Here is a 19,211-nt window from a genome sequence, read left to right as displayed (position 1 = left end):
AAATGCAGCTACAGTAGCGACATTTGCAAATTGATTTTCAAGTGGTGCTTACTTGAATAATTCACATTGCTTCCTCTTTCATTTCACATTCGGTTTTTAATCGGTGTAGTTAACAGACGAGTTGGTAAGTTTATTTTACAAATTATATTATTTGTAATTTATTTATTTTCATAAATATTGTTTTAATTAGTTTCCATTTTAAATTATTAATCGAATTTTGAAATAATTTAATATAAATTATTAATGATTTGAAATATATTAATGGATAATAATTTTGTATGTATTCCACATGTCTGAAATATTAGATATTGATGCCTTACACTCTAGGAATTTAGGTTGTATCTTAGATTCCTGCTTAAAATGGGCTAGAGCAAATTAACTGTGAAAATAACTTTTTGGTTTGTTTAATCGCCAAAATGGTATAACACAGAAAGACATGTTTTTCGTTTTAAAAATTATTTAAGAATAAGATTTTTTAATTATTACTGTAATTTATTATTATATTTTATTTTTCAGTAAAGAAATAACTCGTCATCATGGTGAACGGTCGAATACCGTCAGTATTTTCTAAAACTTACGTTACACCACGTAGACCTTATGAAAAGGCACGTCTTGATCAAGAATTAAAAATTATTGGAGAATATGGTCTCCGAAACAAACGTGAAGTATGGCGTGTTAAATATACATTAGCTAAAATTCGTAAAGCTGCTCGAGAATTGCTTACCCTTGAAGAGAAAGATACTAGAAGATTGTTTGAAGGTAATTATCATAATTTTTTGTTTTATACTGTAATTGGCCTTGTTCTCTGGGCAAGAGATATTAGAAAATTTTAAACCTGGTATTCTCTAATCGAATAAGGCTAGAACAATATCTTGCTTAATCCCCGCAGGATTGATTTAGTGTCCTTTCGGATTCATGGCATGATTACATTGCACCCCCATATTCAAATTTAAAAATCAAAATATTTTAAGTATCTAATCACATGTTTTTTTAAACTCAGGTAATGCACTTCTTCGGCGATTGGTTCGTATTGGAGTATTAGATGAAAGTAAAATGAAACTCGATTACGTTTTGGGTTTGAAAATTGAAGATTTCTTGGAACGTCGTCTTCAAACACAAGTATTTAAACTTGGATTGGCTAAATCTATCCATCATGCACGTGTTTTAATTCGTCAAAGACATATTCGGTAAATACAGAATAAACATTTTGAGGTTTTTGAATATTCTAAAATGGCCACTTATACAAATTAATGTATAACGCCATGAAATTAAAATTCACAAAGGCCAATGGAACCAAATGTTCTATGCCTTGAAATATAATTCGAAGAATTTCAGAATCGGAGATAGTTGATATTGTGGTAAATATAAGCGTCATTTATAATGTTGTCCGTACGTAATAAGAATGTATCGGCCTTCCACTCTAGGGTTTTTTTGTATTACGTTACTGAATTCCCCGCTTGTGAAGGCAAAATTAAAATTACCTGGATATATTACCGTTAAAGTTGTATTTAATCATTTAACGGATGTCACACAGGGAAACATACTCACGCCTTTGAAATAGAAATTGAGGAAAATGCACCATTTTTGGCTAATTTGCATCGCAACTGGCAAATGTTACTGTTAATTTGAATATGTAAATATTTCGGTGCAAAGGAAACTGCTTCTCAAGAAAATTGGAAGACGTGGTTTATCTTAATCTTACGGTTGTTTAATACGGTTTGTAATTTTTCAAAGATAAATATTTTCATGATCGTTTAGATTATTTTCGATAAACCATAGATAGAAAAGTTTAAAAAGCTAGAATAACAGAAAACCAGTTAAAAATACGAACGTGTTCATTGATATAACCACATACATTTTTTCAATTAATACTAAAGTTTTTTAACTATGTTTTGACAAAAGGGCTTTTGCATTTATTATTTGATTATCTTCCGATTACAGTAATAAAAATAACAAAAAGATTCCGAACCACGTGGAAGGAATAGCTTATTTTTTATTACTAGAGCAAGTTTTTTTCTCTTCTACCCTTATTTTTCCTTATTTCTATGTTAAATTCAATGATTCACTTCTCACATTTTCAAGTTTATTTATGTATAGGTTTGACGAAAAATTTATTCATGGTCTAAAAATGTACCGTTTAGGGAAAAACACGCTAGACAAATAATTTGAACGAAAAATATCATAATATTTAAGTAAGTTTATTAGACATACATGTTAGTTTTTACAGATGCTCTAGTAATACTCTAGATATATAATACTTAAAATATCAAATATGTTAGTTTTTACAAATGCTCTCCTAATACTTATAACAAATATAATTACAGTTTTAATACATGTTTTTCTAATATTAATTTAAAAACCTTCTATTTACCAATTCTACGAATGTTATTGATTTATGGATACAGGGTAGATACGGGTGACGATAACTCCGGGAGCGGAATTCCATACGGGTCGAACTAGTAACATTTTTCAATGGTACAGGGTAGATACGGGTGACGATAACTCCGGGAGCGGAATTCCATACGGGTCGAACTAGTAACATTTTTCAATAAATTTCGTAGATTAAAAAGTTGGACGTTTCGCCAAAACTAAGCGAAGTTCAGAACGCGTGATAATAACTGGATAAATTACTTGATGTACTGGTGGCTATAAAGAATCGATGCAGTAGTCAATTCATTTGTAACTAAGAAGAAATATCCTCAAAATTATACCAAAAAATAAGTAAATCATTGGATTTGTCCCTCTAAGCCAAATCGAAATAGATCGACGCTTTTTTTTTTAAATTAGAAAGTACAGTAGAATCTCGATAAGTTAAAGTCCAAGGGAAACAAAATATTTTAAGTTATAGAGGTTTTAAGTTATCAAGTGTCTATGTTAGGTAAAGGTTAATATAGAGGTATGTACATGTTTCTATGTACCCTAGTTAATATAGAGGTATGTACATGTTTCTATGTAGTTACTGAGGGCCTATACAGAGATTATTTATTTAAGTTATAGAGGTTTTGTCTTTTAAGTTATAGAGGTTTTGGGCTCTGATGGGAAGGGAACATAGTATTTTTTGAAGTAACAGAGGTTTTTATGTTACCGAGGTTTAAGTTATCGAGATTCTACTGGTAGAATCTCGATAAGTTAAAGTCCAAGGGAAACACAAAATATTTTAAGTTATAGAGGTTTTAAGTTATCAAGTGTCTATGTTAGGTAAAGGTTAATATAGAGGTATGTACATGTTTCTATGTAGTTACTGAGGGCCTATACAGAGATTATTTATTTAAGTTATAGAGGTTTTGGGCTCTGATGGGAAGGGAACATAGTATTTTTTGAAGTAACAGAGGTTTTTATGTTACCGAGGTTTAAGTTATCGAGATTCTACTGTATTTCATCAAAAGGCAAAGATAAAAATTCTATGCAACTACTTCACCATTATGGATGAAATAATCACTTAACGGAGCACAGACAGAGAAATATTTTTACAATCTTACAACTCGTAGATTTGTATTCATTTATTTTATATTATATGTATGTTCGAATTATAATTTTAGGACAAAATGACTGCTTTTATCAGTCAATAAAATGAAATGTGCTGAATAATGTTGCACATCCTTTTAATTTGGAAAATAAATGATGCTTAAAAATTTATCACAAAACACAACATAATTCGAAAAATAATCGACAACAGGAGGGTAAATATTATACATCCCTTGTTTTGATTACTTCCGCCTTTTAAATGCCAAGAATATTAAGTACTACCACATTTAATATTCCCTAGAAAAAAGGCAAGACTAAAATTCTCTGGAATATTACCGTTATGGATGAAATAATAATCACTTAACGGGTGCACCACTCAGAGAAATATTCTTTTTATTCTATTTTTTTACAAATGAATATTTGGCAAATAAACCTTACTGCTTAAAAATACGAACTTATTTGAGATAAATAAATATTTTTACTCGCCTTCACGCTGTGTAAAACGAAGTTGTTGCTTTCTGCCTCCGCCGAGGAGAAAAATAGTATACACACCACGGGAGCAAGTAAAAAATGCTCCACATGTTCATTGTCGACCGAGGCGAAGCCAATTCTTTACTTTTGCTTTCTAGATTTGTATAATATACTATTATTATATTTTCGGTAATATTTATTTAATCAAATAGAAAGTTTGCGATTGAAAATTTAATTAAATTTAGTAAACTAATTTGTAAGTAACACAACTGAAATGTATTTTAATTTTTGTTTTTATTTTACAGAGTCCGTAAACAAGTTGTAAATATTCCATCATTCATTGTCCGTTTGGATTCACAAAAACACATTGACTTCTCATTGAAGTCACCATTCGGTGGTGGCCGACCAGGTCGTGTTAAGAGGAAGAACATGCGTAAAGGAGCTGGTGGTGGTGCTGCCGCTGAAGAAGAAGAAGATTAAATAAATATGAAAATGTATTTAAAATAAGAATAAAGATTTTCTTAAATTTATTCTGTAATTTTTTTTCAAATGAGCTTCCATAAAAGTATTCTTTTTCAGATATGAAATTTTGCAACTGTCTTTTGGAAAATAATTTTTTAATTCTCAAAACATTTTATAAACATGGTTCGACGGCCTTGCATGTTGATCATCGTTACCACCGCCAGACTAATTTAAAGAAATAATTCTAATTTTGAGTAAAATCCTACGGAGATACTGTATACTAATTTTTTTTCACGATTTTGCTGAGATATCGATGCTGAGACATGTTACTTCGGTAGTGAGTAAATTAATTCGTCGTAAATAAAATTTGATTCGAGTTTCAACATTTATTTGTATTATTATTTCGTCTGTTAGAGGTGTTCAACAATTAATATTTTGTAAAGCGACTAGGGCCTTGCGCCTAGAGGCGATTTAGAAAAATTCAGGCAATTTGAAAAATTACGTTAGAATCAATATATTAATCGTAAAAATTTTTTAATTGGAGATTTTTTAAAATAGAAGATTAGGTACAGATTTGATTTTTGAATTCATGCCAAAATGCTATTTATAGTGATGACATTTTATTCCTTTTTGTTGTGATAGTTGACGATAACAACGATGTCTTCATCATACTGGTGCTGTTGGCCAGAATGATTTCGAAATGCTGCTTTTTTCCATTTATATGTTTCTAATGTTATATTTTTCGAAGGTATTTTTCATTGTATTAAGTCTTCATAAAATTTTCCAAATTTTGTTTTTTTTTCATTAGATATATTTTTTGAAAAATCCCATTGTTTTGTTAATGTTGCAATAAATAATAATGCACTTATCATGTAATGGAATTCATCAGCAATGGATTTTCATTCATACATCGAATGTTTACATGATGTCGTATAGCATTTACTTTCACCCTTCATATAAAAGCTTTTATCGGAACAACAAACTTTATGAATTCGGTAAAAAGAGGCGCCTCACTGATTCACAGCATCCATTCAATGCGTCGTCAACGTCTGTAGTTTATCTCTATTCACGCATGATGGTAGTATGAGTGAATATATGAGTCACACACTCTAAAACTAACTTGTTCTTTTTTTTCATTGTGTATACACTATTTACACTGATTGTAATCAGAAAAGAATAGTCTTATTATACTATAACAGCACATAATCTTCTTCTACTTTATTCAGTGTAATACACTAAACCAAAGAGAACACATTTCAAGACACAACAATGAAGGGATGACCACATTGATTTACCGCCATTTAAATTTCATGTGCGCATGTGTTATACTATTAATGCAGGGATGTAATTTTCATGTTAGATTTTCTTTTTCAATTTCCGTATTTACAGAAATGATAACGTAAATAGTTTTAAATTTTTCAAGAATAGTTAGATTTTCAATATTCGTTCATATTCAGCATTGCTTTTATTTCGTACTGTACTGCAAATAAAGTTGCCTATACGAGCTTGTATATTCCTAATCTCTGCATAGTTTTTCAAGCTTTTCGAAAAGGAATGAGCTTTTTTGTGGGTAATTTAGCTTTTTTACATCTTGTATTAATAAAAACAAGGATATTTGTAAGTTTGATCTAAAGTCAGTAACGATTGGGACAAGTGATTATAGAAAAAAATTTTGATAGCAGGTTATAAAATGATATAAAGGAAAAGCAGAGATGTTGATTTTGATAAACATTTTCAATTTCCCGAGCAAAATCAATTAACGACTTTGCCCTGTTCTAGAACCACTTGTGTGCCCCAGGACATGGATAACTCAATAGATTACAGCAAATACGGTTTTTTTTGTATTAGTTTTTTATTCCCCTATCAAAATATTCATCAAAAAATGATATTTTCCTATTTAATAATTTAATATTTTAAGCAATAAGGAGACGCTCATAATAAGTTTTTTTTCGAAATTAGGTCTTCGGTAGTTAATTCTATTTCTGTAGGGTGCCAGTTCAACTTTGACTTTACTTGTGCTAGTAAAGTGTGAGTTTGATTGTTAAATCAATGGCACCGTTCTTTGTTTTCACATTGGCGACAATTGAATCGATCTCGAATAAACGCTCCTGATTGGAAAATCGTTTGCTTTAGATATCTGATTAATTTATTGACTCAGATAAATTATAATGTAGTTTTGTGGATTGTCCTTCGTGATTTGTTCTTCAATGATTTGTTATTCAAGTGTTACAATATTGGCAAGCCAATTTTTTTTATTTGATCAAATTTTTAGAACTAGTCAATATTTCTCAAAAGGGATCGTTCTACTGACCTTGTAAGAATGGGTGAGTAAAATGGTCCCTTTGCATTTTTTACAAAAAAACAGTTCACTTAAAATAGTAGCTGTTTTTTTACATTACATCAACGATTATTAAGAAAACAAAAATCACTGGGAAAATAATGTTAAAACATTCAAGACCCGTTACATAATGGGGGATCATTTTACCGATTATAATTTAAACACAAAATAGGGATCATTTTAACGTATATAAAGGGGATCATTTTACTCGTAACGACATATTTGAGTAGGGTTATAAAAGCTCACCTTAAAATTTAGTTTACGCCTATCAACAAAATGTGTTATAATATTATTAAAAGTCAACAGAAGCCAAGAGTAAAACAACCAGCCGGCGAAAACATACACAAAAAATTACTTTACGTTGAAATTTGTGTTACGATGGAAAGTAAAGTAAAATTAACATTTTTGCTACGAAATACAAAATAATTTATACATCGCCATAAGTTTTTGTTGAACGGTTAATTTGATCACGTGGAAGCCATTTATGGAAGCAAAATATTTTAGATGGATTTAATGGTTCACTTAAAACAACGAGGGATCATTATACCCTGAAGGATCATTATAGAGCACTTTCCCCTGCGATTGGTTTTCATAATGTTCGAACCCATGGTTAAGTTTTGATTTGGGAATAGCAAGTTTCTTGTAGAAAATAATATTCGATGGCGAAGGCGCAGGGAAGTTTATTTTTCCAATAAATTTTATCAATTACCAAAATGGGACAAAATGAGTTTTTACAACAATAGATGTTTTGGGAATACGGAATCCTTAAACTGGGTATTATATTAACACCAACGATCTTCAAAGGTATTATTGTCGTGTACAATTCCTATTGTTGATATATTTCCGGGTAATTTAATATCCACGTATATCTTTTAGAACAATAAACAACTTAGATATATATTTTTCCAAACTAAAATCCGGTTCTGTTGTCATTCAACCCTCATGCATTCACGTATATATGACGTAGTGGTGTTTTTAAGAGTAATTTTACTTCATGTGTATAGTATACAATTGGCATACTATTTAGCGGTAGCGGTATTCTTTACGCCTGTCATACACCTCGAAACCATACATACATGTTGGAAAAATAAAAACATTTTTTTAAAATAAAAATGCATTTATTTTAGTGTAGTTTTTATCGGATCGAAGTTAAATCCGTTCGTGTGCATATCATTAACACATTAAAAAAAATAGAGAAAAGTGTGTTTTGAAAAACTATTTTTATAATTTATGTATATTTATTCGTCACGTCATGATACCATGTGCTTTTTTTTCTACAATTAAAAATATGTATAGTGTTTTGTTGTATCATAAGTGGGAGATTTAAATGTCGATTTTAAAAGCTCTATACACAATTTATTTATATTTTTATTTAAAAAGCTTTTTTTTATTTTTTTGTGTGTAAATAATATTATATTTTTTGCGATATTTACTTAATTCGTAAGTGGTGAAAATATGTTGTGGTGTGAACGTTTTGGATTATGATAATATCACAAAAAGCTTTCGTGTAAGTTTTAATTTTAAGATTTTTATCTTTAATAAAGATGTTATCATTTTGATGGCTACTGTTTATTTTGTTAAAAGTTTTGGCATTGATGAAATTGTTACCGCTGAAAATATGTAAAAAAAAAAACTTGGACATGTGAAAGTCACATGATGGCCGTGTTATGGCATATGACCTCTATGTACATGTTATAATGCTTCAGTGAAAAGGACTATAATTGTCGTATAACTGTATTACGTTCAAATTTTAGTTACATCATTAATGTTCCGCACTATAGTTATTGAAATACCACGATACTCGAAATAAAGTTGAAAAAATGTTATAATTTTGAATTTTATCTTTAAGTTTTACTGTAATTTGTTGGTTTCGAAATTTCGTCTGTTGTATATTTTTTAATTATATTCTTTAAATAGAATTTCTTAATATACAATTTTATTTCGAGTATCGTGGTATTTATTTCAATAACCATATCTTAACAAATATTAATCTTTAGATTCTGAACAATAGTTTCTTGATAAAATTGTTTTTTTTACCCTATATATATGAAATATATATCAAGGTTTTCTAATTTTAATCCCATGTTTCTAACGCTTAGAAATATTGATGATACGAATAGAATTTTGGTATAGGTGTTCATAAAATCACCTATTTCCATTTGTCTGTCGATAATTCAAACGATACTCAAAAATGAAATACGATAACTTAAAAATAAAAAGAGCTATCAAGCTGAACTTTTTATAGCGTGCTCAGGACGTAAATGAGCAACATACTTCAATTGAGTCTAGGGTCCGTAGGACCCATTTTGTAAATCGTTAGAGATAAAACAAACGTTTAAATGTAAAAAATATTCATTAAAAAATAAATAAACAACTTTTGTTTGAAATATTTTTCGTAAATACATAATTGTTTACCGGTGAGGGCGCAAATTAGGAAAACACTTTCGTATTCATTTTTTTCAAAACTGTAAAGGATACTGAGTTGAAAAAACCCATAGATAACCATTTTTATGGGCGTTATAATAATTTGGTTTAGGTTTGGTTCAAAAATTTCAAAAGTTTTGTATGAAGAAAAGCATATTTTTTTCCAAGGCTTCAGGCTACCGACATTCGTTATCATAATTAAAAACGAAAGTAAATTTAAAAAAAAGTGAAAACAATGAAATAATAAAAAAAAATTCCCGTACTTCAGTTTTAACAAGATTAAAATAAAAATAAAATTTCTCTTTGTCAGACATTTGAAAATCAGGTGTACAGGATTAACCTCAATTACATTTAAAGAAAAATTGTACTTTCTCTCATCAAGTAACAATATTCAAGTTGTAAGTTGACAATAATATTTTAAAATAGCATTCTGAACGTTATAGCATCTGAGATCGGAAGATAGACCAGATAGGACATATTTATACCATGTATATATGAAATATACATAGTATATTAAGTTTAGTCCCAAGTTTGTAACGCTTAAAAATATTGATGCTACGAAAAAAGTTTTGGTATAGGTGTTCATAGAATCATCTAATTACTCCATTTTCGGTTGTCCGTCCGTCTGTCAACACGATAACTCAAAAACGAAAGAAGATATCAAGCTGAAATTTTTACAGCGCACTCAGGACGTAAAAAGTGAGGTCGAGTTCGCAACATAGGTCAATTGAAATGCGCAACATAGGTCAATTGGATCTTGGGTCCGTAGAGGCCCATCTTGTAAGCCGTTAGAGATAGAACAAAAGTTTAAAAGTAAAAAATGATCCTTATCGAAAAATAAACAACTTTTGTTGAAACATTTTTTGTAAACATCACTGTTTACTCACGAGGGCATTAGTATGGGATTATCAGTTATATATGTGTGACATGTATATATTTGTAATGTGATAGAGTAATCAACACTGTCTCTACATGGTATTCCAACAATTAACTCAGTCAATTGTTTCTTTTTACTTGTTTTTTATGAAATTTTATTGATTTTTAAACACGTCTATCATAGTTTTTCTATCGAAAAGTGTTCAGGACTATTTTTAATTTTAATCAATTTTTTCCATGAACCGTTTTTTTTTTCAGGCCTGCCACATTATTTTCCTATAGTTAAATTATTTTTCTTCTGATACCAGTTTTGATTGGTTAACAGATTTTTTATAGATCTGTTCATAACATATGAACAGCTAAGCCAATACAGGTAACTATAGACCGATCTATTAGCCAATCAAAATTGGTATCAGAAGAAAGATAATTTAGTTATGAAAATAATGGTATAAGCTTGCCTGGAAAAAACCGTTCAAGGAAATAAATTGATTAAAAATAACCATGAACTGCACTTTTAGATAAAAAAATAATGATAGGAGTGTTTAAAAATCAATAAAATTTCATAAAAAATATGTCTCATCTGGTTATCAGATGGGTGAAGATCGATCTTATACCGTCTCTTAGACGAAGAAAATAGGGATATTTTTATCTAACTATGTTTTTCTTTTTTTGTTTCTTGGTGGGGCACACTGTGCAATAAATTTTATTTTGCTACTACAGTTTTAATATGTATATTTAAACAAGTATCTTTTTTTCCACCTATCATTCCACAGACGAAAAATTAATTAATTTTCGTAACAAAAAAAAAAACAAGCTTCTACTTTCCACCTACTACTTAACATTCAAGTGATGATGCGTGATAAATTAAATGAAAATAAAATCATGACTTTGCTAAATATTTTATAATGATAATAAAAAGGTTATGTAATTTTCCGCACAAGGATTCTGTAAGATAGTAATAAAAAATTTGGTTTGTCCTAATCACAAATTAGGTTTCTTTCCTAGTTAATGTAGGATAGGGATATTCAAATAGGTAGAAGCGCACGTCAGTAGATTTACTATATCTATTTTGGGTAAAAATAAAAGTTATCAGCGCTTCCACCATAATTAAATGTATTTTTTGTACATACTTAATCTTTTTCTATGGACAAAAATAAAGTAGACTAAAATTAGCTGTGGTCGTAGATTATTATATTTTTGCCTTCGGAGGGTTGATTTTGACTTTCGAAATTTATTGGCGTGGCTACATATTGAATTGTAACAAGTAGTGGTTCCATCCAAGGTCGCAATATATTCAGTCTTTTACACAAAATATCGGCTCTGTCTTTAGTTTCAAAGCTAATCTGGACGTTTGAGGAAGTGCAGGGAATGAGATTTGTATAGTAAAATTGCGATAATCGGAACAACAAATTTGAAATGCAATTAGCAGTTAGCAATTTTCTTCGGTGATATTTTAAATTTTAGCATTTATCTTTTGTGATTTTCATAATAGAAGTAGTATACACAATGGATATTGATAAAACAATTTGAAAGTTGTGCCAAAAAGTGAACATATAAAACAAGGTTCCATAGTGTAGCGGTTATCACGTCTGCTTTACACGCAGAAGGTCTCCAGTTCGATCCTGGATGGAACCATAGATTTTTTTACTTTTCCAATACTTTTATTTCTCACTAAAATAATTGTAAATTTATGTAAATTAGGCAACAAATATTTTTTAATAACTGAAATTTATTTCAGTTTGTTTTGTTAAAGAAATTAATCTAAAATTTTGTTGCTCAAAATCCAACTAACCTATATCAGGCTGAGTTAAATTGGGTTTCAGCAGGCGTTGAATAAATAAATGGATATTAAGAAACCATAGTAACTTACAACAATACTGTTCAAATGTATAAATGAACTGTATATATAAAACATAGCCTACTCTTTTAATGATCTAGTCATTCCATAGCCCACTGCTGTTTTTATACCATGTAAATGAAATATATCATAGTACCTATAATAAGTTTAGTCCCAAGTTTGTAAAGCAAAAAAATATTGATGCTACGAAAAAAATTTTGGTATAGGTTTTCATAGAATCACTTAATTTGCCCATTTCCCGTTGTCTGTCCGTAAGCACAATAACTCAAAAAAGAAAAAAAAAATCAAGCCGAAATTTTGTTAGCGTACTCAGGACATAAAAAGTGAGGTCGAGTTTGTTAATTGGGTCTTGTAAACCGTTAAAGATAGAACAAAAGTTTCAGTGTAAAAAATGTCCCTTATATTATAAAAAAATAAACAACTTTTGTTTGACACATTTTTTTGTAAACATCACTGTTTACCGACGAGGGCGCTAATTAGGTGCAAATTTTATAGTATGTATTAATATGGGAATATCTGTTATGTGTGTGGCTATTTAAGAGTGGCTATCTTTCTCTACTTACTTGACGTCAAAAAATAAACAATTGCGTCATCAAAACTGTCTTAATATGGTATTTCAACTTATTTAAGATAAATTCCTCCTGCTTATGACTGCCATATTGACAGTTTGACGTCATGAGCTATTTTTCTAATATTCTTGTACATAATTGATATTTTCTCAATCTTTAATTATTTCTAAGGGTTGAGTTTTAGTACAATAACAACAATAATTACACTTTAAAACAACGATGGTAAGCTAATGAACCCTTAATAAAAGCATCCCTTTACTTTCTATATAATAATAATAAAATAGTTTTCTCTTTAATTAAAGTTTTTCAATCCCTACGTCGTCATTAAATATAAATAATCATTTTTCAATAACAATAGATCAATATAAGCTTTTATTATTTTGTAAAATGAATATAATAATAATAATTATGACATAGGTTATTACACCGTATTTAACTATTAAGTTATCATTTGTTTTCAACACAAGTATTCAGTATGAAGTAATAAGTATGTGTGTACTACCCTTTATAGAATACTAGCTTGATACTCGCCCACTTCGCTGGCCTTAAAAAAACGACCACCACGTCATAGCCTCAAACTCTCTTGCTCTCACTGATCCTCCTTTCATAACACTCGAAATAGGACTGGGGATTGTTTAACACATGTAAAATATATGTACAGATATGTAATATCAGCGTATCAGAACAGATGGCCATGAATTATACATCGTTCAATATTTTTACAGAAATCTTTAATTTATGGTTCTAAATGATGCTCATCGTAGTAAAATATCGTTGCGTTAAAGCGTAACAAACACACAAACAAATAAACATCCTTACTTTCACATTTATAATATATAGGATAGTCTACTGTAAATAGTCATATGTGTGCAATAACACAACCTTTTGTTTCTATAATGCACGAAGGTTTAATAAATAAAAGCTGTCATCCACCGTATGTGTTCGTACATAAATATATATTTCAAATTTCTATAGACATTTCAAAAATATCAAACATATCAGAAAGAGTACTGCTAGAAGTATATGGCTATGAACCGAAAATTCGTACGGCAGTAAAGATGTGTTAAAACGGATTATTCACTAACCTTTTAGACAGTGGCTGATTTTCGAGATAACAGGCCTCATTTCCCTCAGAATATAATGTATGGAAATAGAACTTTATAGATTTTGGATAATCCCTCTCACCGAGACCATCGAAGTATAAATATTAAACGGAAAATATTGTCAAAGTATCACAATTAGATTCATGAATCTCGTAAAATTTCTGAGTAGCCTTATTTCAACAGGTAGCTTTTCTGACATTTATCTATTTTTGCTGATATACTGAATTTCCTGCCTTTGAATTTCTTCACTCCACAAATATCTTTTGGAATAAATTATACTAAAAATATCTAAAAACTGTACAATCTCACTAGAAATTTTTCAATGTGGTCTGTGCTGCAGCATTAAAGATTTGTTAGGTTAATTCATTTTGACAATCAATTGGGGAAATCATTTTGAGATATCAATTTTCGGACTTCATATTTAGATGTGAACCTGTTGTTCATTATCTGATGCATGGTAGAAAGAAGGCAAGATATATTCTTCCGACGGGCTCATAGCCGCTCTCTCGTTTAAATAGGGAAATAAGAGAGTAAACAACAAGCACTTTCGCACACCTGCGCAAAAATATACTTTATGTTATTTTTACCATGGTCTGATGTTCTAGATATGTCCAAAAATAGACAGTTATTTCTGAACTATGTATAGACTATCTAATAGGGTTTTCCACTTTTCCTCGTTATTACAGAGTGTTGTCATATAGTCAATACAGTATTACAGTCTAGTCAATAATATTTTATAATCAAGTAATTTGTATTGGTTTTATTACATGCATTACATTATTACATGATAATTACAGTTCCACTATACAAGATGTGTTAAAAATCATGTGTGAAAACACGCAAACGTAGCACTGATACAAAAAAAAAAAAACATGTTTCCATCCAGGATCGAACTGGAGACCTTCTGCGTGTAAAGCAGACATGATAACCGCTACACTATGGAACCGTGTTTGATTTACTAACTTTTTGGCACAAATTTCAAATTGTTTTATCAATATTCATTGTGTATTTCTAATATGAAAGTCAAAGGTAATTGATAAAATTAAAAAATATCTGATTCTGTATTATTTTCATAAATCGTTTTTGAAGATAAACAAAATTTGAATTATCGTTTGAAGAAATCTCATGAATTTATTTTAGTGGATGTCAGATCAGAATCCCACCTCATTTTCCGCGCTTGATACCGGTCTAATAAACATGTTAATTGATTTTTTATAATTTTTTTTGAAAATAAACAGTTTTGATACATTTTGTACGTATCTATATTTGTTCATAAAAAGGAAGCCCTGCTAAAAAATTAATCCATAATATTGTATGTAATAAATAACATTCCCCTACATACAATATCTGTTTCGTTTTTTCTGTTTTTGTACAGGGATTGTAAGGAATATTGATATGTTTTATTTTTAGTTTATTCAAAATTTTGAATCAGTTGAATTAATTTTATTTTTCGATTTGAATTCAGTTGAATTATTTTCTATTAAATTGTTTTCATTTTCCGATTTAGGAGATTTAGACTCGGGAAAAATAGACATACAAAATTGTCTGTAATAGTGTCGCATTTTTGAACGCAAGGGCTAAAATCTTCCAAAACCAACCAACTCCTCTATAGTCGACAAACTCAATCCAACTCGTAATTACAACAATACTCCGGGTCTATACAATTTTTGGTCTATTTTTTCAGTTTAATTTTCCGAATACCTCCATTTTCTGTTTGTACTATTATTATTAATTTTGTATTACTTTTTTCAATTCTACCTTCATGTTTTCAAAAATCTTCTGTAGGTATTCGTACAACGTACATTTTTTGTCGCTTGTTTTTCTTTCAATTTCTTGTAGTAAATGCTTATCCATTTTCTATATTTTACATTTGATTAAACAATCGTCTTAAGACTGTAATTAACTTTGGTAAAATTTAATTTTAAGATCTGCGTTAGGGATCTGTACAAGTGAATAAATTGAAAATGTCTCTAGATCTCATGGCCATCTAGAATTGGATCATGTTTTTTATTAAATAATTGTTTAAAGGTCAATTCAGGGTCATAACCGAACAGCGTTTGAAGGCTACTTTTATTATAAAAATGCTTTTTTTTTAAAGGAAATTGCTTACACGAAAATTTCTTATCTATACAAAATCATATAAGTAAATCATAAGAAATCCATAGTTCTACTTCGAGGTTTCAAAGAATTTTCAAAACAAACAAAAATTCTACCAACAGCTACTAATAATGAAGGAACATCTTATAGAGCATTGGAAAAAGCTTTTAGCTAGTAAAAAGCTGCATCTGTTTTTTTTTTTTAACTGGCTTCAACAAAACTGCTATATAGCCACTAGCAAAAAACACCAACTTAAGTTTCTGAATATTATAATTTTTATATTTACTTGACTGGGCTTCATGCACCTTTTTTTCGTGTCTTTATATAGAATTTTCGATGTTCCAGTACAAATATGTCATATGTGATTCTATAAACTACAAGGTTCAAGTTATTGTATACATAGTAGATCCTCCTTAATACACGCAATAATATATACACATCATATGATTACTACCCTGTTACGAACTAGATATTAGCTTCTAGCTCCCTTCTCAATCCCTTACCCTTATGTTATTTTGTGCGAACTTCTATTGGTATTCGAAAAATTATTTTGTACATGGTTGCCAAATGTTTTGTTTTTATTTTCTAATTCATTATTAAATTTTTTAATTGAATTAACTTAGGCAATCAATATGTAATTAAAACAATTAGAATATTTGTTTGTAATTTGTTAGATAAATGTTTATTATTTAAGGAAACAAAAAAAATATCGTTTTCTCAAAAAAATTTTTAAATCCTGTATATATATTTTGATTAATGCTCTTTATAATCTGTTAAATTTTTTAATAGGTATCCCTTACTGCGTTAAATTTATGGATTTGAGCTGTTAAAGTTTGCGTTGAGTAATTGAAAGACAAATTTTCTTAATAAAAATTCGAAAAGCTAATATTCATTAGTTAAAAGCCTGAAAAATATTTTCCTTAAAGAAAATTATAGCAAGCGCCACTCGTTTTTCCATAATATACGTTTAAAGTGATGAAAGTAAAGATGCATTTCTTCTATAAGTGATTTTCTTTAAATCTTTATAGGCATCAATATTATTAAATAGAAAATTAGGAATTAAAAAAAAAAAAAAAAAAAATTTAAAAAATTTAATGGTATATATCGAAAAATTTTACTCTATTTTCGTCTAATTTTCCCAAGTTCTGAAAGAATTTATAAATAAAATTCGAAACATAAGTCTCAAGTGCGATCAAAATTTAAAAAACTTCCGACAAATGCGATTTATTCCTTGTAAACCGATTTTTAGAAACTTAGCTATAAAATGTTCTCAATCAAGGCGGTTCGACCATTTAGTGGCTACGATGCCACTGAGAAACACACAAACGCACAGTACTCTTTAAACTTATAACAAGCCTTCAAAGTGATGATCAAGGACATCAGATGAGATGAAAAGGATACTTAGAGAGCTATAATTGCCATTTTTGGGACAAATTTTTGGAAATATTTTAATTAAAATTGAAATATTTGAGTTGAGTTTGTTCTTTTGAATTATTGTTTTGATCTACCTAATTATTTTACAATTTCACTTTTCAAAATGAATTGAGCCATGTTTGTTTGACCATTCATTTCCATAGTAATTATTTATATATTAAAATTATACGTCATGCCTTTTCCAAACTAAATCGATTTTGAAGAATTTCGCCAATTTTTTAGTTTTTTCGAGTACGAAACTCTAACCACTTGAAAGAACACTCTCCGTTAAATTACCTTTCAAATTAAAATCGAAACCAAAAAAATTAAAATCGGTTCATCTGCTCAGGCGCTACGATGCCATAGACAGGCGACCACACAGACACACACACATAGCGGTCAAACTTATACCACTCTTTTTCTTTAGTTCGGGGGGTGTTAAATCATTATATAATCAGCAATTGTCGCAGCTCTTTTAGGGAATGCACATTAATAAACGCAGTTAACGTAACTGCTTTTTATTTCAATAAGAAAAATAATACTCAAAATCCAGTAGTCTTAAAATCAAGTGAATTTTCGTGACGTTGCCAGCTGTTATACCAATACAACTGTGCATAATTCTGAGGTGTATGAAAATCGTATCCATCAAAGTTTTTTTTTCATATATACATATTTGATTTATCAAAATATACCTTCATAATATTTTATGTGGAAACTAAACGATAAAAAAATAACTAAATATAAAGTTATGTGTTTTTTCTTTTACTTTTGAGAAATGTTTTACCATTTTCCCTAACGTCATTACAACAGATCAAGAATCTAGAACGTGTAGGTTTGATGTATACATAATATTTATGACGTACTTTTATTAAATCTCCTCCATATTTTAGTTTACACGTTTGATTTCTTTAGAGAATATTATGATGATGATCATCCATATTAAATAATCAGATCGCAATCGCATTCGAATATTTTTTGAACAGACTGAAAAGGGAATACAATTTTTTTTATACAGTCTCATTTTTTAATACTTTTTCTATTTGTACTGACAAAATCATAACTTTTTTAATTGGAAAATAATTGCAAGTCTCTTTTACACACTGTAGGTAGACATAATAATTTCGTAGCTAGAAATTGGAGATTTCCATGAGTAAAAGATTTGAATACTAAAATTAATGGCTTCATTCAGGATCGAACTGGAGACCTTCTGCGTGTAAAGCAGATGTGATAACCACTACACTATGGAACCTTGTTAATAATGATAAGCTGATAATTCAGCGTGATTGTCTGAAACGTACATTAGTAAATGTCAAATATGTTTACCAAAAATGAATAAAAGTAATGGTTCCATCCAGGATCGAACTGGAGACCTTCTGCGTGTTAAGCAGATGTGATAACCACTACACCATGGAACCTTGTTAATAATGATAAGCTGATAAATCAGCGTGATTGTCTGAAAGTACGTTAGTAAATGTCAAATATGTTTACCAAAAATGAATAAAAGTAATGGTTCCATCCAGGATCGAACTGGAGACCTTCTGCGTGTTAAGCAGATGTGATAACCACTACACTATGGAACCTTGTTAATAATGATAAGCTGATAATTCAGCGTGATTGTCTGAAACGTACATTAGTAAATGTCAAATATGTTTACCAAAAATGAATAAAAATTATGGTTCCATTCAGGATCAAACTGGAGACCTTCTGCGTGTTAAGTAGATGTGGTAACCAATACACTATAGAATCTTGTTAATAATTATAAGCTGATAATTCAGCGTGATTGCCTGAAACGTACATTAGAGAATGTGAAATATTTTTACCAAAAATGAATAAAAGTAATGGTTCCATCCAGGATCGAACTGGAGACCTTCTGCGTGTGAAGTAGACGTGATAACCGCTACACTATGGAACCCCGTTTATAAGTATTAACTCATAATTCATCTTTATTGCCGGAGCATTATATTAATAAATGTGAAATGTGATTACTAAAAATGATTTAAAAAGAAATAATTTCATCCAGGATCGAACTGCTAGTCTGAGAAACTGAGACGTGATAACCGCTTCACTATGGAATCCGTTTAGACATAAAATAGTGATAAATTATATCTGCTATTTTTAAAGAAATTATCTAATTC

The 19,211-nt window shown here is 29.5% G+C and overlaps 1 protein-coding gene and 5 non-coding genes across 6 annotated transcripts; 2 read left to right on the top strand and 4 right to left on the bottom strand.

Annotated features, from left to right (window-relative positions):
* The first annotated feature begins 41 nt into the window (after positions 1 to 41).
* LOC123294528 (40S ribosomal protein S9) lies at positions 42 to 4,460 on the top strand. The gene is made up of 4 exons (XM_044875587.1): positions 42 to 124; positions 517 to 759; positions 1,001 to 1,187; positions 4,242 to 4,460. The coding sequence occupies exons 2-4, from the start codon at positions 537 to 539 to the stop codon at positions 4,414 to 4,416; spliced, it is 585 nt and encodes a 194-aa protein (XP_044731522.1). The 5' UTR covers positions 42 to 124; positions 517 to 536; the 3' UTR covers positions 4,417 to 4,460.
* Positions 4,461 to 11,598: 7,138 nt separating this feature from the next.
* Trnav-uac lies at positions 11,599 to 11,671 on the top strand. Its single transcript has one exon. It is a non-coding gene; the product is annotated as a tRNA-Val (tRNA).
* Positions 11,672 to 14,439: 2,768 nt separating this feature from the next.
* On the bottom strand, positions 14,440 to 14,512 carry Trnav-uac. The gene has a single exon. It is a non-coding gene; the product is annotated as a tRNA-Val (tRNA).
* A 3,906-nt stretch (positions 14,513 to 18,418) lies between these two features.
* On the bottom strand, positions 18,419 to 18,491 carry Trnav-aac. Its single transcript has one exon. It is a non-coding gene; the product is annotated as a tRNA-Val (tRNA).
* Positions 18,492 to 18,583: 92 nt separating this feature from the next.
* Positions 18,584 to 18,656, bottom strand: Trnav-aac. The gene has a single exon. It is a non-coding gene; the product is annotated as a tRNA-Val (tRNA).
* A 259-nt stretch (positions 18,657 to 18,915) lies between these two features.
* On the bottom strand, positions 18,916 to 18,988 carry Trnav-cac. The gene has a single exon. It is a non-coding gene; the product is annotated as a tRNA-Val (tRNA).
* Between the last annotated feature and the right edge of the window lie 223 nt (positions 18,989 to 19,211).

The sequence above is a fragment of the Chrysoperla carnea genome, chromosome 3 (genome assembly GCF_905475395.1).
Source record: "Chrysoperla carnea chromosome 3, inChrCarn1.1, whole genome shotgun sequence".
Classification (NCBI taxonomy): Eukaryota; Metazoa; Arthropoda; class Insecta; order Neuroptera; family Chrysopidae; genus Chrysoperla; species Chrysoperla carnea.
This window is presented reverse-complemented; position numbering and strand designations above follow the sequence as displayed.